At 38.0% G+C, this 23,056-nt stretch overlaps 1 protein-coding gene across 1 annotated transcript in view; it reads right to left on the bottom strand.

Moving 5' to 3' along the window:
• The window catches only part of kdm6a (lysine (K)-specific demethylase 6A), a 167,135-nt gene that overhangs the window by 59,757 nt on the left and 84,322 nt on the right, over positions 1-23,056 (bottom strand). The window contains 2 exon segments of the mRNA XM_052013319.1: positions 10,612-10,705; positions 17,382-17,416. Coding sequence (XP_051869279.1) covers positions 10,612-10,705; positions 17,382-17,416 — 129 coding nt within the window.

Genomic DNA, 23,056 nt, shown 5'->3' with positions numbered 1-23,056 from the left:
TAAAAAATGGACAGGTAAAATATTTTCTCTTTTACATTATGTTTAACTAAGCAAGTCTATATGATCATATCTATTGATCTATACATTCACTTTATCGAAATAAAGACAACTTTAGCAATTCACGTGAACAGGTAGCTCACAGTGTTCAAGTTAAATGTGGGCCGAAGGGCCTGTTCTGTGCTGTGCTGTTCTATGTTCTATGTATGTTTAACCTTGAGCAATAAAGAAAGATAGCATACTTGGTTTTCACATCATGAGAGATGGGGCGTTAATCATTTGCTACAACCCCAGCTTATTCCATCATTCAGACATACCGGGCAGCAGTCAGCCAGCTCCCATATAACATCTTCAGGTTGCTCATGAAATTAATTCATGCCACTGAACCAAGAAAGTATTTATGCATCTGTAGCATATAAATTTGTAACTGATACAGTTAACCAACTAATCAGAAAGCAGTTCTTAGGATTCTGCAAGGCTCAGGCAGATCATACTTGTTCTTGATTAAATTTAAGTCTTCATCATTCTTTAACCTGGTGCAGTATTCACCAACAAAACTAGAAGCCACACAAATGCTTTGCCAATTCTAGAACTTGATCCAGTCTTGTAAACTCATCCACTATTTGTTGTTTCCATGAGACTTAATTGCTCCCCTGTTTTTATGGTCGGCCTCCCATTCTTAAATGGATTCAAAACTCTGCTGCCTGTATACCAATACACAAAACCTTGTGTTCGGCCATTTTTACTGGCTTCTGATCAAATTTAACCTCAATCTTAAAATTCTCTTCCTTGTTTACATTTCCCTCCATGGCCTTACCTCCATCTCTTGCTCTGCAATCTCTTCTAGCCCTGAGATCTAAGCTCTTCCTCTTAAACACCCACTATTTTAATTGCTCTACCATTGAAGGCCATGTCTTCTGCTGCCAAGGAACTCGAACTCCGAATTCCTCTTCTAATCTTCTCTCATTTCATCATTTTTTGAAAGACCTCAAAAGAATATTAGTTGTAGGAGGAGTAGTAGGGCATTTGACCCTTTGAGTTGCTCCATCATTCATCAAATCAGGTTGCTCTACCTCAATGCAACAAACAATCTGCTGGAGGAACTCAGTGGATCGAGCAGCATCTGTGGCGGGTACACGGGGGGGAGGAATTGTCAACTTTTTGGGTCAAAACCCTGCATTAGGACTGAGAGTGGAGAGGGGAGGTAGCCAGTACAAAGACAAAAGGGGAAGTGGTCGGACAGGCATCAGAGGTGAGTCGTGGACCGAAGGGGGGGGGGGGGGGGGGGGGCAGTTTGAAGGATAGGCAGATTGAACGAGGTAGGAGAGAAGGAGGGGTGGAGTTGGGAGACATGATAGAAGGTGGCAAACAACAAAAAAAAGAGGGAAGATGGAGCCAGGAGAGGGGTGGGGAGGGTGAAGGTGGAGTCAGCTGCTGGAGGGTGATAAGTGGGAGAACAAAGGTTACCAGTGCTGGAATCTGATAAGTAAGGAAGATGATAATGGGAACCATTAGGGGAGAGGTGAAAAGCAGATGGAACCAGGACCAGATTGGGGGGTTGGGGGAGGAGAAGGGAACAGGGGGGAATATGTGGATGGAATTGAGAGGGATGGAAATGGATTATAGGGGCTGGGGGGGGGGGGGGGGTTGTGGTAAGGGGGACAAAAATAGGGGAACCAGAGGAGGATCGGAGGTGAGGGTTACCTGAAATTGGAAAATTCAAATGTTCTTACCATTGGGTTGCAGACTACTCAGGCGGAATACAAGGTGCTGTTCCTCCACTCTGCATAAGGCCTCACCCTGGCAGTGGAGAAGACCAAGGATGGACAGGTCGCTGTCAGAATGGGAAGGGAAAAGGGGAATAGAAGTGGCATGCAACTGGGAGCTCAGAATGGCCATGGTGGACAGAGCACAGGTGCTGGATGTACTCTGTGAATTGGTAGCATATTTCGTGCTTGATCTCGTCGATGAATAGAGGAGGCCACATTGGAAGCACAAATTGCAGTGCACTACCTCAATGCCCTTTCTTACACTGTCCCCCATGGCCATTGGTTTTCTTCATATTCAGAAATCATCAATCTCTATTTTAATCAAACTCAATGACCTCCACCAGCCTAAGTGAAGAAACTTCTTCTCATCCAAGTCCAAAATGGCCTAGCCCTTATTCTGAGACCGCGGTCCCTGGTACTAGCATCCTCAGAAATCCTCCCCACCTTTAGCCTATTAGCTCTAAGATTTAATCAGTTTCATTAAGTATTCAGTAAAGCAGCCAGCATAATCAAAGATCCCACCCACCTGAGACATTCTCTCTTCTCCCCTCCCCCATTGGGCAGAAGATACAAAAGCCTGAAAGCATGTACCACCAGGCTCAAGGACAGCTTCCACATCACTGTTATAAGACCACTGAACAGTTCCCTAATATGATAAGATGGACTCACAATCTACCTCATTATGACCTTGCACCTAACTGTCTGCCTGCACTGCACTTTCTCTGCAATTGTAACACTTTATTCCGCATTACTATTGTTTTCCCTTGTACCACCTCAATGCTCTGTTGTAATGAAATGATCTGTATGGATGGCATGCAAAACAGTTTTTCAAATGGACCTCAGTACGTTTGACAATAATACCGAAATTTACTAAATTTTCTTCTCTTATTCTTCTAAACTCCAGAGAATACAATCCAGGTTTACTCAATCTCTCCTCACAGGGCACAATCACCAACCCCTCAAGCCAGTCATGTGTATATTCTATTGCAAGAATATCGCTCTTCGGGTAACAAGACCAAAACTGAACAAATACTCCAGGGGCAACCTCACAGCCACCTCTTTCAAAACTCAGATATTCATCATCAGGTCCGTGGGATCCATTGGGTTTTAGAATCACCAACTTCTCTAGATTTTTTTTTGGTAATACTTATTTCCTCCTGTTCCTCTTTTCTGTCAGACTCTTGGCTCCATGATATTTCTAACATGGTTTTTGTATTTTCGTCAGTAAAAACAAAGTAGTAATTTAAGTCATTTCCCATTTCCTTATTCTGCTGTGTTCCCACATTTTCCCATGCTTTTCCTTCTTACATTCATATAGGAACACTTGCAGGCTATGTTTATGCTTCTTGTCAGTTTACTTCTACATTCTATGATCTCGCACTCAATGTCAGCAAGACCAAGGATTTGATTGCGGACTTCAAGGAAGAGGAATCGGGAGAACACACACCAATCCTCATTGAGAGGTCAGCCATGGAAAGGGTGAGCAGCTTCAAGTTCCTGAACATCAACATCTCAGAGGATCTATCCTGGGCCCAACACATTGATGCAATCACGAAGGAGGCATGCCAGCGGCTCTACTTCGTTCGAAGTTTGAGGAGATTTGGTATGTCACCAAAACATCTTGCAAATTTCTACAGATGTTCAGTGGAGAGCATTCTGACTGGTTGCATCACAGGCTGGTAAGGAGGCTCCAATGCACAGGACCGCAAGAGGCTGCAGAGGGTTGTAGACTCAGCCAGCTCTATCACAGGCACAACCCTCCCCACCATCAAGGACATCTTTAAGAGGCGGTACCTCAAGAAGGCAGCATCTATCACTAAGGACCCTCACCATCCAGGACATGCCCTCTTTTCGTTACTACATTCAGGGAGGAGGTACAGGAGCCTGAAGACCCACACTCAACAACTTGGGTACAGCTTCTTCCCCTCTGCCATCAGATTTCTGAATGGTCCATGAACCTATGAACACTACCTTGTTATTCCTTTTCTCTGTACGAATTATTTAATTTGTAATTTATAGTAATTTTTAATGTCTTTGCACTGTATTGCTGCCGCAAAACAACAAATTTCATGTCATACAGGTCAGTGACAATAAACCTGATTCTGTCTTCCTATATCAATTTCTTGGTCCTCCTTTGCATATTTCTAAAATGCTCCCTTATCCTTAGACCAACTGCTTTGTACAGCAACTTTATAGGTCTTTATAATTACATTTATTGCTACCTCTAATATCTCCCATCAACCATAGATGGACCACTTTTTCTGATGGGTTTCCGTGCCTTGGATGAATATGGAGCCATCATCACACCTTGTGATGTATTTTGCCAATTAATCAAAGCCAACTCTCCCTTCATTCCCTCATTTTCCTTTGTTTAGATTTAAGACAATAATTTCAGTTTGAACATCACCACTTCCAAACTCAGTGGAAAATTCTAGAATATTATGGTGACATTTCCCAAAGGGCTCCTCCCTCCAATAATCTGGCATCCTCAAAACTTTGATAGTACCAGACTGACAGATTTTCCGGACTATTGACTATTACTACTATTAATATCCCAACACAATTTTAATTCACATTTTTGTTTTTTTTAAAAAAGGTGTGTGATAAATTTTCCAGTGAACTCAGATCAGCTTAACGGGAGTGCAGCACATGGAGCACCTGAGTGCCTTAAAAGGGAGCATGGGAAATGAAGCGCCCCAGTGCATTGAAAAGGATTGTGTGAAATGGTGCGCCACAGCATGTTGGATGGTAGCATGGAAAACGGTGCACCCCAGCATGTTGGAAGGGAGCATGGGAAATGGGGGGCCCCAGTACGTTGAATGGGAGCACAGGAAGCAACAGCCCACAAACCAGAAGCTGAACCACCGGGATTTCTGAGTAATCAGATACAGATTATCCAAGTTTTACTGTATTGGTATTGGTTTATTGTCATTTGTACTGAGGTACAGTGAAAAACTTGTCTTGCATACCGTTCATACAGATCAATTCATTACACAGTGCAGATACATTGAGTTAGTACAGAGTGCATTGAGGTAGTACAGGTAAAAACAATAACAGAGTACTGAGTAAAGTGTCACAGCTACAAGGAAGTGTATTGCAGGTAGACAATAAGGTGCAAGGTCGCAACAAGGTAAATCATGAGGTCATAGTCCATCTTATTGTATAAGGGAACCGTTCAATGGTCTTATCACAGTGGGGTAGAAGCTGACCTTGACCATGGTGGTATATGCCCTCAGGCTCCTGTACCTTCTGCCTGATGGGAGAGGAGAGAAGAGAGAATGACCCAGGTGGGTGGGGCCTTTGATTATGTTGGCTCCTTCACCAAGACAGCGAGAGGTAAAGACAGAGTCCATGGTGGGGAGGCTGGTTTCTGTGACACGCTAGGCTTTACTAGTGTACTATACTACTGGCCAGCCTCATTTGGCCTACCCTTCCTAAACTTAACACTACATAAAAGTCTGCTGTATGCTTTCTACCTCAGACCATGTTCAGTCCCTACTCCTGCATTTGCTGACCTGTACCACTCCCGAGTTAAGAACCATTCCCTTTTACCTCACAATTAACACTGCTTTGATTTTAAAATTCTCAGCTTTATTTTTAACTCCAATATGACTGCACCCCTCACCATTTCATTAATTCCCTCCAGCGCAACAAGTGTTGAAGGAAGCCATCCTCTAATTCTGGTCTTTCGCTCACCTGTATTTAACTGCTGTGCTTCTGAAGTTATGCTTTCAAGCTGCCATCACCCTATCCTCCAGAATGGATACCCACTCACCCCAAAAACATCTCAACTCATTCCACCTTTACACCTACCTCATTTACCTAGCTTCTGGCCAGCTGCCCAAATAGCTCTTTGAGTGCTGAGCATCCAAATTTTATTTCTGATCTTCTCCACAGCTACAATATCAAACCCTCTCATAATCTTAAAGACCTCTACTTGTCATCCTGTGTCCTCCACTTTAAAGATGAAAATGCCGAGTGTGTCCAAACTTTCCGGATAGCTATATCTGGCTATGGCATCATTCAAGTAAATCCTTTCTTCAAAACAAAAATTCTTCAATGCCCACATACACAAATATTCACAGCACTGGATGAGGGAGGGAGGCTGATCTAATCAAATTCTGTACATTTGGTATAACTTCCCTGCTTTTTTCTACATAGAAACTAATCCCAAAGCTTAGCTAACTTGTATTAATGTGCTTATCAAACCACTTCACTATTTTTAATCTCCAGACATGTTGCAAAAATAAAATTGTGGTACTATCTACCATTTCATAAAATGATAGTTTTCCAAGACTTGGCTTTAAATGAGACTGGGGGATATTAACTCTTAAATAAAGGTCAAAAACGTTGGAGGTCCAATTTCATATTTAATTTAATTCTGAATTGGGGCAAGGCCAATTTTGACAATATTAGACAGGAGCTTCAAAGGTTAATTGGGGTAGGCTGTTTGCGGGCAAAGGGACCTCTGGGAAGGGGAAGGTTTTTAAAAGTGAGACAGCAAGACTTCAAGAACTACATGTTCCTGTTGAAGTAAAAGGCAAAGCTGCTGGGAGTTGGGAGCCTTTGATGTCAAGGGATATTGTAACTCTGGTCAAGAAAAAGGAGGCTTGTGTCAGATATAGGCAGCTGGGATCAAGTGAAACAATGGAGATATATAGAGGATGCTAGAATATACTCAAGAAGGAAATTAGGAGGGCCAAAAGGGGCATGAGATGGCTTTGGCAGAGAAAATTAAGGAGAATTCAAAGAGTTTTTTTTTGTGTAAAGTATATTAAGGGGAAAAAGAAGGCCCCTCAAAGACCAAGATGGAGATCTATGTGTGGAGCCGCTGGAGATGGATGGAGTTCTCAATGATTATTTCTCCTCTCTTCTTACCATGGAGAAAAATGTCAAGACTTGGGAACCTGGCAAAGTTAATGGAGATATGGAGCAGTCCCTATTACAGAAGAAGAGATGTTGCATGTGTTAAGATGCACGAAGGTAGACAAATCTCCAGGTCCTGATGAGGTATATCCGAGAACACTATGGGATGTTAGAGAAGACATTGTGGGATATTCACTGAAATATTTGCAACATCGCTATCCTCTGGCGAGGTGCCAGAAGACTGAAGGATAGCAAATATTGTACCCTTATTTAATAAGGATAGACCTGGTAATTATAAACCCATTAGGATAACATTTTTGGTAGGTAAGATGCTGGAAAGTATTCTGAGGGATAAGATATACTTACGTTGGAAAGGCAGGGTTTGATTAGGGCTAGCCAGCATGGCTTCATGCATGAGAGATCTTGTCTTATGAATTTGATTTGAGTTTTTTTGACAAGAAAGGCTGACAAGGAGAACGTGGCAGATGCAGTATATATGGATTTCAGTAAGGCTTTTGATAAGGTTCCACATGGTAGGCTGCTTTGGAAGGTTAGATTGGCATGGCATCCAAGGAGAGCTAGAAAATTTTGGATACAAAATTGGCTGTATGGTAGGAAGCAGAGGGTGATGGTGGAAGGATGTTTCTCAGACTGGACCTCTGTGACTCATGGTGTACCCCAGGGGTCGGTGTTGGACCCATTGTTATGTGTCATCTGTATTAATGACTTGGATGAGAATATATTAGGAATAGTTAGTAAATTTTCAGATGGCTCTAAAATAGGTGGTGTCGTAGACAGGGAAGAGAAGTATCAAGAATTTCAGCGGGATCTTGATCAGCTAGGTTGGTGGGCTGAGGGGTGGCAAATGGAATTTAATTCAGATAAGTGCAAAGCATTACAGTTTGGAAGGTCAAATCAAGGTAGGGCCTTTACATTGAACGGAAGGGCCCTGGGTACTGTTGTAGAACAGAGGGACCTTGGAGTATAGGTGCATAGTTCCCTTAAAGTGGAATCACAGGTAGATAGGGTAGTGAAGGTTTCTGGCATGCCAGCCTTCATCAGTTCGGGCACTGAATAAACAAGTTGGGAGGTTATGTTGTAATTGTACAAGACATTGGTGAAGCCACACTTGGGAGTACTGTGTTCAGTTTTGATCACCTTGTTATAGGAAGGATGTGATTAAACTGGAAAGAGTGCAAAAAAAATTTACAAGGATGTTGCCAGGTCCCAAGGGACTGAGTTATAGGGAGAGATTAGACAGGCTGGTTCTTGGAGCTTTGGAAACTGAGGGGTGATCTCATAGAGGCATATAAAATCATCAGGGGAATAGGGCGAGCAGTCTTTTTTCCAGGGTTGGGGTATCGAAAACTAGAGGACATAGTTTTGTTAGAGGTGAAAGGTTTATTAAGAACCTGAGGAACAACTTTTGTTTTACATAGTGGGTGGTAGATATATGGAATCAGCTGCCAGAGGAAGTGGTTGAAGCAGGTACATTAGATACACTTTAGTAGTATGTGGACAGGTGCATGGATGACAAGACTTGAGCGATATGGGCAAAGTGCTGGAAAACGCGATTTGCTTGAATACACACGTTGGTCAGTATGAACAAGTACGAGCAAAAGGGCCCTTTTCCATGCTGTACAACTCTATGATGCCCAATTCCAGAAACAAGATTCATGTGGGTAGCTGTAACCCAAGAATACTGTAAAAAGAAACATTCTGAATGGTAATTTTATCCCTAGGAAAGGGAATGGAAGAAGAAAAAAAACAAATAGCTCAAATGTATTTTGGCATGTAGCATACCATTTCCTTTTTCTTTGAAATCAAATTAGAGGACTACTATGGGGTAATACAAAGTTATGTATTTACCCTAATCAATGTTGTTAGAATCAAAGCCTTAAAATTGTTAAATCAGTATAAACTGTGATGCAAATTTCACAAATAAAGCAATAGCTAAAATCTTTTATGAATACTATAATTGTTTCAGATATTGTTGTTAATCATTATGAGCACTGTGGTGCACCTAGATTCTGGGCAGACAATGATGAAATCCATCCATCTAAACTTTCAAATCTCTATAATTCTTGGAGTGTATAGAAAGCAAAGAGCAGGAAAAGACTGAACTTTACTGCAAGGTTCAAAACATAGTTTTTTAAGAAATAAATTATTACTAGAGAATTTAGACAGCAAAGAGTCTATAAAAAACAAAACTATTTAGTTTTTATACAAGTATTACTGAATTACATTCATGAAAGAATATCAGTATGGGAGTTTTTTTTTGCTATACCGTGTAATGGGATTGGTTTAACAAACAACCCATCTTGTGATACAGACATTAAAACACAGGGGGTAGGGAACAGAGGCAGCAACTAGACATTAAATGTTTCCCAAGTTCCTTTGGAAGATGCAACTTCAATGAGAAGCTAGGATTTTAGCACCTGTAGTAACAGGTCAACAATGGAATTGCCATAGCAACATGGTAGGGATGGTCAGCAGACCAGCTCCAGAAGCAATGTGAATAGATTTATGACAGGACACCACACTGGTGTGATTAGTTCCCAGCTAATGGAAACCGTAATCAAACCACAACTTGTGGCCAAAGACGCAAGTATGTGATACATTTAAAATAAAGATTCATTATAATTAACTTCCAGTGTGAAGAGAATTAAAACATGCACCAAGGCAGTAGTTACATTATAAATGAAAATCATTTGCCTGACGTTGAAGTAAATAAAGCTAAGAACTTAACAAAATTCATGACCAAAATCAATGAAGCAAAATGCAGATTGTTTATTTTTCTCAAAACATTTCTCATGTTTCCTGAATTATAACAAGGGCACAAAAAACATTATAAATATCAGCCATAGTTGAACTACATATTTTAAAATTAAATCAAATGTTCCCAGAAAACTGCCCTGAAACAAATGTTGGCATTAGCCCATCATGAAAAACACCATGTTCTTAATGCTCACAACATGCGACAAGTTGTGTAGAACAGTCATTTTAATTAATGTACGCTTGCACCTTCTCTTCCATAACTGAAACACCTAGTTTAAAAATAACATCCATGCTACCATTAAATGGTTGGTTACATAGATAGTTTTCAGCATATTGGCAATATTAAATGCTAACGTAAAGCTAGAAAATGTGAGTATTCTTGAAATGAACAATGAATTTCAAAATTTAGTTACAATTTTGCTAAATGAGGTTCTCCAATGTATAAATCAGCAATATGCATTTTAAGAGAACAATTTTTTCAAAATCAGAGTTATGTGAAGATTTCTTTCAAAGGAAAGGACTTCCAGTGCATATACACACATTCTTTTCAAAGTATGGTGTCTAACATTTATTCAGATTTATATTTTTATCTAAAATAATATTCAAATTGAATGCAAGTTTAACTGTCTGAAAAGAAAACAGATTTTGATTCCTCCTAGCTATATCTAACCGGGAGGTGTAACTGAGCTGGATATGGCTGTAAATCACTTAAATTGTAATTTAAGGTTGCGGAACAGGACAGATATGGTCATATAGAGGCCCGGGGAAGGGGTACAAAATGGCTTTGTTGTCTTGGATCTTCCATATATATAGATACGAAGCACTCAACATTACATTTAGTTTGGCTGACATAACTTCACAGTTCACAACTTCAAGTCCTTAAATAGATACTTTTTTAAATTCCATGAAAAGCAGGCTTATGAATGTAATAGATCCCACAACTGGCATGACATGTAAAATCTCAAATATTGGTAATATCCTTAAAGTTCAAATTGTACTGCAGATTCCAGAAAGATCTTTTATTACGCAACTGGATTAAACTAAATAAGCTCCTTCTGTGCTATTGCACTTCTGATTGTAAAAAGAACATTGTTGTCCACATACAACGCTTTGTGATACTTTCAACACATCATATTTTGGATGCAACAGAAATCTGTCAATTCCCAATTACAAAGAGACTTGAAGTTAAAAGGACACTTACCCAGCTGCTGTAAAATATTTGCTTTCACTTGTGCAGAAAGATTCTCTGTTTGCAAAAGTTGTTCATAGGCTTCCTTTGCAGCACGATACTTTCTCTGCAGTTGTGAGGGATGGGAAGAAAGAAAAACTGTCTAAAGCAAGTTGAAACAACCCTATAGCTCTTGGCAACAAACGATTACAACTTTTGTTCTTGGGGCTGGAACTATGCACATACAAGAATGAAAGATGCTTTTTGAACACTTCCTTAGTCTCTTTGTGACAGCAATGACAACATCAATTGCACAGACCGGAAAGCTGGGTTCCACAGAAAACATGGAACAAGGGGGAGGGGACTTTTGCCAACAAAAAAGGATTTCACAACATACTTAGAGCCCATCAGTGTATTCCTCATCTAGCTCTAAATGGAAAATAAGCCAATGGCTAATAGATTGATTAAAAGAAAAAAGTTAACTACTGCTCTGGCTCCAGCAAAATGAGATTTAAAAAGTTATTGAACATTTTCAAATGTTTTCAGACAGAGCCAAACAAAAGAATACATTCAGAAAGTGGTCAAAATTAGCAAAACCCCTGCAACTTAACAGCACCAGTGCCAGCCACTGAGCTTTATAACAGAGAGATGGAACATGGGCTGCAGCTTTTTCCTGTAATGAGACATAATTTAGGATCCCAACTGTCTTTCATTGGGCAGTGCCAGACAGAAGTCATTTTCTTATAAGGGAAGAATGAATGAGGATGAAATCAAAATACATTGTTTGCAGTAATAATTTTAACATTCGACATAAATATAATTACTTAACAAAACAAAAACAAGTCTGCAAGGTTGCACACATCAAATTACATGGAAATTGTTAAGTTTGTTTAAAAAAAAGTGACTGTCATGAATAATTTATATATATTGTATTGATGTATTATCTCAATGTACTGAGATGCAGTTAGGTAAAAATTTAGGGTCAAGGCTGACAGCTGTGCATGGACAAAAAAAGAATGAGAACGTGACAATAATTAGATCTATCTTAAATAAGAATGAGATCAACTCTTGCAGTGCTTTCAAAATTAATTATAATTTTTTCCTCTAATGTGCACATCTAACCATTTCACATAAACAGTTGAACATTCATCTTTAAGTTATGAATATCTCATAATAAACAAAACAGTTTAGCAACATACGCTGTTAGGAAAGCATCAATACAACAGCCAAATACTTCTTAAGAAACAATTACCACCAAACAGAACACGTGCTTTTAAAACTTTGTGATTGTCTGACTAATTTTACATACCTCTCCTCTTCACTTCTTTCTCCCAGATCATTCCTTTGCCTAACTACGTGCAGTACTCTGCAACTGAGATGGCTGGAAGATAACGCTGCTCTCTATGTTCCGGGGAAGCATGTATGAGCAACAATGGTGACCTCACCCATGGCACAAATTCAGTAACCTCTCGAGAGGCATTAGCAGAGTGGAAGATGGGGATTATCATCTTGCTTGGCACAGGAAACTACCCATATACCACCAGCTTTCCATTCCTGAAAAAGTCTTTTCATTTGTCTGACTCCAAGCAACTTCAATTGACAGATAGGGAATCTTCACTGGATGTCATTATTTGCTCTTTTGATATTGTCCTAGATTCATTTCAAATTCAAATACTTTATGAAAATTGCATATAGACATCAAGGAGTCCTTTGATTCTGTCAATACAAATGGCCTGTGTAAGATTCAACAAAACAGTTAAATATTTGGTATCTCTACCAAACATTGCTCTGTTGTTTAACTAGACTAGCATTGTTAATATTACTAATTATATCTTTCTTTTTTCTACACGGTCTCAGCAGATTTTTCCCCTCTTTGTTCAGGACACGCACAATCTCAGATACTTGTTTCTGCGCTATGAATGGTGAGGAACAACCTGTGAGCTGTTTGACACAATAACTGCTACACCACAGAGCACTCAAGTTGGGAGAGAAAATATCAAGGAAGTGAACTTTGCCCAAGACAGGAAAAGGATACCATTTGAGCACAACAAAATGAAATACATTAAGGAAAATTTGTTTAGCTACCTGAGCAATGAAGGATCTGTTCAAGTTTTGATTCAAAAACAGTGATACTGGACTATCAATGCTATGGATCTGTGTTTTTGCAAATATAATTGCTCACACAGTCTCATCTCTCTCATGGGTGAAACAAGCTTGATGTTCAGAGCTACATGTTTAGCCTTTTAAAGTTATATAGGTATCCAGTCTCATTGCTACTCACGACTTAAGATTCCCCAAAAATTGCACCAAAACATAAATTTTGTTGAAATTAATTCTTGAAACAATATTTGCAATGCAATCTATAGCTATGTTTCAAATTATTTGACAAGTAAAAGTCAATGGGCGTATCAAAGAATCGCACTAAATTTTGGTTTAAATGTGGTTGCAATTTTCTAAAACAACAAAGATCTGTAGGATACTATTCTACATTTAATGTTTGTGCCACGTTGGTTTCAAGTAAATAGGTTGCATAATGTACTTATTATATAGTTAAGTAATTCTCCTGTGACATTGTTCACTGCAAGTTATGAATGTATGATTTTGCAGCACTTCAAGATGCTTGCCAATTTTATTTAGAGATCATCTGAGATGATTTTTGGCATGACAAATGAACTGCACAACTGCCCATTATTCCATGAATCGTACATCATTCTTTAACAATGTTTTCACTGTTAAACTATGATTTGCAAAGCCAAGAACAGACAATGTTTCTGGATTTCATTATTTTTAAAATTTATTCACTTTTCATCACAGGCATGGGCAACATTTATTGCCCTTCTCAACTACCCTTGGGACAGTTTATAGTCCCAGGTCAGGGTGATGTGTGACACAAATTGCAACTTCCAGATGATGGTGTGCCTGTGTGACTAATACCCTTGTCCCACTTGGTGGTAGAAGTCAGGTTTGGAAGGCGCTTTTGGAATAGCCCAGATGAGTAACCACTGTGCATTTTTTAGATGGCACCCAGTGTAGCCATGGTAGTGAAAGGAATGAATGTTTAACATGGTGGATGGGATACTCGTCAAGCTGGCTCCTTTGTCCTGAATCATATCAAATTTTATTGGAGTTGCACTCAGCCAGTCAAATGAAGAGTATTCCATCACACTCCTGACTTGCACCTTTTAGAAAATGTGTTATAGAAGATTTATTACTTATATGATCGTTGCTGTGCTAAAGTTATTGCATAAGACCAGGTTTGAATTATTAAGCTCTGTTATCTAATCCTAGACTCTCCAAACAGTGGAGAGTTTATTTGTACCTACTACTTTAGTCTGTGAAATCTTTCCTTTTGTTTAACCTTTGGAGTCCAAGTAAATTTATGCTCCTCTCCCTCTAAAGCTGATGTATCCTTCCAACCTTATGATGGTCAGAAATGCTCACACTACGCCAGGTATGTTCTAAGGAGGGATTTTATTTTTTATATATATAGGCAGCAATAGCTTAACTTCTGCTCTGTAGTAGTCCTTTGGAACAAATTCCAACAGTACACTGGCATTCTTTATTGTCTGTACCCTTCCTTAACAGTCTAATGATCCACGTAAATCCCACACCATACCATTAGACAAGGGAACTCTCTACAAAGATTCATACCATTTCTTTGGCGCCTGCTACAAATTCTCACATCTTTACCATCTATTTCAACTCCTTCCTGGCCACGATCTCTGGATGAATTTACATAGTATATAATCTTGACTATTTACTGAACTACAAAGAGACATTCCAATTCCATATACTGACTGGTCACCATCCCCTTAAGGTTTTAATGCTGTTCCACCACCAATCCTGCTTCAGTCCATTTGACCTCATTACTCCTTAGCCAGCTTGTGAACTGATTATCCCAATGGTCTCCTGGATGGCCTCCCATTCTCATTTCATCACAATATTCAACTCACTCAAAATACCACCACTTGTATCAAGTTCTGTACCAAGTCATGACCACTCATCACCATAGTCCTTAATATTCCACAATTGTTGCCAGTCCTATCCAAATTTTAAATTCTCATCCTCATATTTCAATTCACCTTTGACTCAATCCTCCCTATTTCTGAAACCTCCTCCAGCCATACAACTCCCATATACTCACTATTCCTTGGGATGGAAAGCACCACTTAAGTATAAAAATATAACTATGACTTTGAAATCTTAAGTTACTGTCACTTTGTACTATACCCTACAAATCGTTCACCATCATCAGTAGAATAGAATGGTTCATTAGGTAATATGATCATGGAAATACAAGGCAGCTCTATTTACTGCACTCATTTATTGTCTGGACAATATGTATTGTAGTCAAGAACAGTCTTTTGAATATAGAAATGCATATAATGAAGTCAGTCAGATAAACATTGCTTCACTGTTTAGACAGCTGATCATACAGATCAACAAAATTGTCTGTGTTATTTAACTTCAAAGAATTTAGCATTAAGATGCTCTATTTTATGTTGGGATATGCAAACTAAACAAAGTTCCCTGTTTTTGACTGCCAATCAGCTGTCTTCCCTTAATTAAGGATCTGCATATTGAATCAGATCAAACAGACAAGGTCAAATCACCTTTTAACTTTCATATTCAAGGAACACACATAAAATGATCACTTTAGTGAAGTATTCAAGAGCAAACCATACTGTGGAACTCCACACTAGCAATAAGTCAAAATCTTATGGCAAGAAGATTGTCAAGCATGCATCAAGTTTAAGAGCATAATTATAAAGACTGTCTAAGTATTCAACTTTCTTGACCACAGTTAATTCTTATTTGCAACTCAAATCCTAATGGATCAGCATGTGTTTTATTCTTTGATTTCAATTACAGTTCTAAGCTGATATCCAACAATATAAAATCCACATGCATCACATGTACATTGAAGATTAATTTTTGCATGACTATTTCATCCTGTTTCTTTCAAAAATGGTGTTTGCATTGGGACAAGAGTGCTTGTAATGGTTTTTTTTAAATGAGTATCCAAAATTTTCAACCCCATTTATAATATTTTTTCAACATTTGCAAAGCAATTTAAGCTATAACACTTCCAACCTTTTAGGTTTATTTGAATTTTAAATAAGAAAGAATGCATCATTAAAATTAGCCATTCTTGGAGGAAGTGAACTAAATGTGGGGGAAAAAAAACAGGCAATTTAGTTTTAATTAATCATTACTTTGTTTCTTTTCTGAACATGGTCTTTCACACTGATCACATTATCAAGGGAAAAGTGCATTCTTTTCCAGATGTTGTTGCCTAATGCAGCACCATTTACCCACTCAGACAGTGCAATGGCCAAGATTTTCAACTGCCATAAAGTTGTTCTGAACAATGATGACTTCAACAAACACAAACATAGCTCCAAAGTGAAAATACTAACAAAATAAAATTAGGCATACATTTGAAAGGTGAACAGAAAATTATGCATTAAGTAATAAATATTTTTAAAATAATATTTTCTGTGACAAATATAAATTCTTCAAACAAGTTTTAACATCATGTGGTCATGTTTTAAATCATCTTTTGAAAAGGACAAGTCAATGTCAATGTGAGAATTTTAAGAGACCTGCTATTTATTATAAATTAGTATAAACTTCAGATTGTTATTAAAATAGTCAGAGTTGGTAAACATAAAAGAGTTACTATTCTTTTAATTAATATTTAAAAATACCTTGCCAAATACATCAAACTAAATAAATTTCAAGCAACCGCAAATATCTTGCAACAGATTTTACCCTTTACTCCATTAATGAATGAAGTGTCAGTTGCCTTGAAAAGAACTGGATCTCAATAATGACCAAAATATGTACCTAATGTACTACTACATCATTCCATTAGTAAATAATTGACTTTGAGGGTGCTGAATTATAATTTACTGATTAGACTATTTAAACAATCTGAAAAAGAGTTTGCATATGTTTGAAATAAAATATTACCAACTGCATAAATGAGTCAATTAATGTTACATCTGATCCAATGCAGATTTTCCAAAACCTTATTCACATACAACACTTTTAATGAGAACCACATGGGTAAACTTATGATTTGGTGTATGAAACAAAGCTAAATTTCTGTGAGAGGAGCATGTGCTTTGTGTGATAGGAGAATTCAAAGAATTAGTGATTGAAGATATTTTCTATGGAAACAGAAAAAGTAAGATGATTTAAAATAGAGAGCTAACTGAATTTACCAGTGGGCGTGTGCAATAGCAATTATAATCCACTTTCCTCTCCCCCAAGCCTGCTCTCCTTGATCAAATTGGCTTTCTCTACCCCTAGCCTGCTCTCTATTCATGCTGTGCAATGATGACTGTGCCCTTCCCATTATACACATTTCACTTACTACTCCCAGTGATGCCTGCTTTCACTGAACATCACTTCTTTTGATGACCACTCTGCTCACTGCATGGTCATACTCGCTCCACCCACCCCCACACTTCCTCACTCTCACTAACTATCCCCAAAGCATCTTCTAGTACTTGCTCTTCCTCATGTGTCTCACTCCCCAAGCATCCTCACCCATGCCCTATTCCTCAAGCACTTCATTCCCACATCCTCCTCCCCACATCCTTACTCATTTGCTCTAATTAGATAACCTCACAAATTATCCTCCTCTTCACCCCTTTGCAACCTTTCATACCCTCCTTTATCAATCTCACTCACATGCACACAAATATCCTCACTGCAATGATTATGCACACAAATTCTTCCAGAAGAGAACTGAAAGAAGCATGAAAGGGACAGATTATAAGAGGATGCCTTACCTGAATTTCATACAAGTGAGCAACATGGAACTGAACTGCAAACAAAAATTAACAACAATTTTAGTATTGAAACTTAAACAATTTGTTTTGAATTTAATACAATGTAGCTATATTTAATGGGCATGAAGTGACAAACATCAAACCAGAAATCTGGAAATATGCTAACAGCCACAGAAATTCATCCATGAAAAGAATTTCCAAATAAGTTTTCTAAAAAACATTCAAATACCAGATGCTGATGTAGAAATATCTCTGCAAATGAGACATCCAAACGTTCCAATAGATTTTCCAGGATAATAATCACTGAGTTGGAGACTACGTCATTCTTCAAATTGCATTATGCAATAACTATAAATCAGTGGTGCTCAAGTAAAATAAGATTTTCATTTCAAATATTATGCAATAGCAGACAGTACTTCAGGTCCAAATTATTTCTACACGTTTTCACTTGTTTAGCCACATGTCAAGTTTTGTCTTGCATACTTAGCAATTTTTATTTCTATGTTTGCGTTAAAGTTGACAAATTACACAAAAGGAGGCTTAGCATTTATAAATCACATTTCAGAGTTGTCCCAAAGTGCCTCAATGAAGAAAGTATCACAATTTTAACATGGAAAATGTGGCAAGTGTGTGCAGATGTTTGGTGGTGATTACACTTTTTTTTCTTGTGCTTCAAGGTTTTTATAGGAGTATGGGGAGATAGTAAATGTAATGAGGGACAGAAGCTGGGTGGGAGGCTAGTTACATTAATACTGGACTGTAAGTCTGAAAGTAATATGCAGTTAGTGGCAGGATTTTTTTTTACACGTTCACAAATGGCGTTACAGTGGTGTTTTCTTGAAGCAGTGGGAAAGATGTCATTGGGCTTTAAAAATAAAGCCAACAGTGCAACCAAGCTGGCAGCCATGACTTTACTTTGTGAGTAAAGCAAACAGTATCAAGAACAAAAAAATTTGAACACCAGCTTGAATATAATCAATTGGCTTATTTGGGGGCAAGCTGCATGTGGCAGGGCTTGAATAGGACAGACAGCGTGGATCACAAAGCAAGATGACAAAGTAACTAAAGGATTCCAACAACACTCAGAAAACATTAATTGAAAAAGTCAGAGACAACTGAGAGAATGGAAAAGGCATGTGCTGTTTTCAGAATGAAGAGCAACGTATTAGTTTATAGTATGATTGGAGTTATTTACATGCATTATTTCACTTTTTGTTGATAAACATAGTGGAATAATAAATTTTCTAGTGAACCTGGTGAATTTAAAGAGAACAGGAAACATTCAAGAACTCCAAACCCCTGCTCCAGGCGCAAAACACACCCACATCCCCGAAGTTCTGAACTCGAACCACAGCTCTGACCATACACAAGGCCCACAGTCCAGATCCTGGCAATAATCTGGACTCTGCTTTGGCCACACACCCCAATCACAATCTGGACCATGCATTCACACTGTAAACTAAGTGAGCCAGATGCCATACTATCAGCATTTCTGAACAATTGGATGGCAGATTATTGGTGTTTTATTGTACAGAAATAAATAACTGCAATCTAACAATTGCTTGCCCTTTTGGAAAGATTTTTTTCCCCTAGGCAATTCTGTATGACACAAGTCACATTCACAGCCACATTCAGGAATGGATTTGATTTTTTTTGTTTCAGCACTAATTCCACTGAGTGGTGCAGAAGTGTACTCCTGCTCAGAGAAAGATCATCACTGAGCACAACGGCAGAAAGAGAAGCAAAAGACAGCAGAGCAGTTGAGTCGAATTGTCTTGTATTATGCTCAATTGTAACTAGCTGTACTATCATGCAGAGAGAAATAGAACTTCAAGGTCTCCAAGCCTTATTAGCATAAATGGAGGGTTGCATGAGAAGCAGAAGAGGCAAGGCAGGTAGAAAAGTTCAGTGCCTCTTATAAAAGTGTACCATAACCAAAGCTAACAAAAAAATGCCAACTGAAATTTGCTGTATGCAAAATGGATTATTAGTAAACAAAATAATCTATTTTATGAAATCTGAGGTGCAATACTACTGTTTCTACCTAAATCTAATTTAAATCTAATTTAATCTAATTTAAATCTAATCTAAGTCTAATTATTGGACTACTTCTACAATGCTTAATTTGCCTCACAGAAGAAAACTGCTTAGCAAAGGATAACCATCATTGGTCAGGAAATAGGGGATGGAAATTAGTCTGTTGAACAGAAGAAGTGGAATACAAACTAAATTGTCTGAAGCAATTTTCCTGAGGATAGGGGAGGTTTAAAATGAGAGGGGAAAGATTTAAAGGGGACTTGAGGGGCAACTTTTTCCCCCACACAGAGCACAGAGAGTGATGGGTATATGGAAAGAGCTCCCAGAGGAGGTGGTAGAGGCAGGTACATTAACAACATTTAAACAGGTACATCGACAGGAAAGGTTCAGAGGAATATGGGCCAAACGCAGGCAAAAGGGACTAGCTCAGTTAGGCAACTTGGTCGGCATGGACAAGTTGGGCTGAAGGGCCTGTTTTCTGTACTGTATAGCTGTATGACTCTATATGAGGAAGTATTTTTTTTCTGTTGAAGTTAATTAAATTTTGCAGCAGTTCTGGAATTAACATACTTATTCTCACAACCACCCCCTAAAAGGCAATGCACTTCACAAATTTAAACTAGAAATTAAACTGTGGGACTATTTGCATGCCTGGAATACCCAAATAAATACTTCACTGTTGTCTATATTAACATTATACTCAAAAAGTACTTAATAACAGACTTGATTCTGTAATTAAAGAATCGGATATCACTAGATTTTAAGGTATCATTTAAATTTGCAAAAGTAATATGCTTAACTTGGACAGTGGTTACCTTTTTATTACAATTAGCTCTACTTACTGAAAGATCATGCAAAATTCAAAATCATGTAAATGATAATGCAGTCGTTATTCAGAGTATGCAAATAATCAGTAAATGATTACATAGTTGTTAAGCAAGCATGGACTAAGTGAAACTCCAAACAATAACACAAGAGCCTTTACTGGGCTGCAGGTATATTTTGGTACTAAAGTTACGTCCACACAAATTACAAATTGTCATTTAAGTCTATCTCAACAAAATAATTTAATAGGACAAGGTTATTCATATACAGTGGTTGTTTAACAACCTTCAACCCCACACAGTACAAATCCACAGTTAAATAGTTTCCTTGTGTGTTTTTTTTATCCACTACACATTATACACAGTATCAAAAGCACTTCACAATCAATGCAATGCGTTTGAAGTGGTTGCTGCAACATAGCAACTAACATGCAAGGTCCCACAAACAGCAAGTGATATTAACCAAGCTTTCGGCTTAATATTGCTGGTCATGGGTAAGACATGGGCAAAGATGTCCAAAATAAATCACCCACTCATCTTCACAGAGTGTCAGAGGATTTTTCATGACATGTAGGCAGAAACTCAGTTCAACTTCTTATCTGAGAGATTACATTTTCATTCAGCATGACATTAAAAACTTAGCCTATAATATACAATCAAGTCTCTTGTGACCTAGAGGCACTGAAACTAGGGCTGAGTACCTCCCGAGTATTCCACCATTTTCTGTTTTTACTACAGATTTCTAGCATCTGTGGTAGTTTGCTTCTGAAACAAGAGCAATTCTTAAAGTCAGGTCATAACACTGAGTGGGATTTATATCAAATTGTAACAGTAAAACTGAGGAATTACGTTCTTTTCCCTTATGCTGCAAAAATGAGACAACAACAGAAAAATTTAAAGTACATTAACTGCAGTTATTGAGTTAAGTAGTGCTGCTCCAATGACTGGAATATAGATCTACTTTAAACTTAAATGTTTCCCATGGCTAAGTAAACACATTAGATGCTATTGGACTAATCTGTATTATATAAAAACCTCCACAACTGCATTTCCCTGTATTTACAGACTACCTATATTGGGGCAAGCTATCCTGGGACACCATTCAGATGACACAGCCAAATTAAATAGTCATAGATAGATAGATACAGCTAAGGAAGCTATCCAGCCATTCCAGTCTCTGCCAGCTCCTTGGTGGAGCAATCTTGATAATTCTACCCTTTACTTTCTCCCATAACACCTTGAATTCCAATAGTCTCTGGATGCTCCATTCAGTCTGAAATATTAGCACTGAATGTTTTCCCATCACCCTTTTGGGGCAGAATTTTCCAGATTCCCATTATCCATCACTAATTTCTCTAAAATTGGATGTAGCTTACTTAAACCACTCCATGAATTGATGTGGACAAAAGGAGTGGAGATAAATTGAGATTGTATCCACTTTAGAACACACCTCAGGAAGTACTCAAATATTTGTTGAATTATTTGAAAACCATTAACTAATATATACTAACAAAATTTCATTAGATCAGCTTTATTAATTTATATTATCTTGACTTTTAGTACTCAGCACTCGAAATATGAACATTTTAAATACTGATCACATCAAAAACTAATTCAGTGCTACCATTTAGTCTCTTTTATGCTCAATAAACAATGTTTTAGAGTCAAGGAATAAGAAAAGTTTCCATCTTTACCCAAGACAAAAGACTCTCATTTTTCAACACAAAATGCAAACACAACAGAGGTTTTATAATTTTTCTAATATACAAGAACTGAGTGTCATCAATGCTAAAAATGATACAACTCTGAATTTCAGTAAGATCTATTTGATAACTGTTAGGATAAGAACTCATAAAAATATCCACGTTAAATATTGCAGTGGAATTTTATAACTAATTCTAGCACTGTCTGATTGAACAATACAGTGTGCGCAACCTAGGTTGCCTACATATAAATGTACATATTACAGATCAAATAGATATTTGTGCAACTGGAGAAAAAAAGCAGGAAACATTAAATGAAGAGTTCAACGTGATTTTAAGGTGTAGATCAATCTTCACAATCATGCTTTGATCTACATTTTCCTAAAAAAAAATTGTATCCTGTCCAATTAGCTCTTCATCTCCAGCATCTATCTGCTCATTTCCAAGATACATATATGGTCTCCAGAAATTCATTCACATGCTGCAATTATAATTGCTGTACACAGAAGATACAGAAGCCTGAAAGCACGTACCACCAGACTCAAGGACAGCTTCTATCCCGCTGTTGTAAGGCTATTGAACAGTTCCCTAGTACGATAAGATGGACTTGACCTCACACTCTACCTCGTTATGACCTTGTACCTTATTGTCTACCTTCACTGCACTTTCTCTGTAGCTGTGTGTTGTTTACTCTGCATTGTTTTACTACCTCAATGCACTGTGTAATGAATTGATCTGTATGAACAGTATGCAAGACAAGTTTTTCCACTGTACCTCTGTACATGTGACAATAATAAACCAATTCCAATTCACCATCAGGACAAGTTGGCTCTACAAATGCATTCAACTAAAACTACGCATTGTAATTTATAAGCATCAGCAGTCAAATCTAATAAAATTTTCCAGGTTAGTCATTGCACAAGCAATCAAAGGCTACAATTTAACTCTGAGTCCTTGTTTGGGTGAATTTCACAAAATCTGTACATGAATATGAATGCAGAAGTGTCAAAAGTTCCCCTTCCCATTGTCTCATGACATAACCAGAGACTTTGCAGTGGTGTGCAACACAGAATATCACAGACTATTGGCACCTTCACCCAGACAGCAGATG

Source organism: Pristis pectinata, chromosome 4 (genome assembly GCF_009764475.1).
Source record: "Pristis pectinata isolate sPriPec2 chromosome 4, sPriPec2.1.pri, whole genome shotgun sequence".
In the NCBI taxonomy this organism is placed as follows: domain Eukaryota; kingdom Metazoa; phylum Chordata; class Chondrichthyes; order Rhinopristiformes; family Pristidae; genus Pristis; species Pristis pectinata.
The sequence above is the reverse complement of the archived record's forward strand: the minus strand, read 5'-3'. Positions and strand labels throughout refer to the sequence as shown.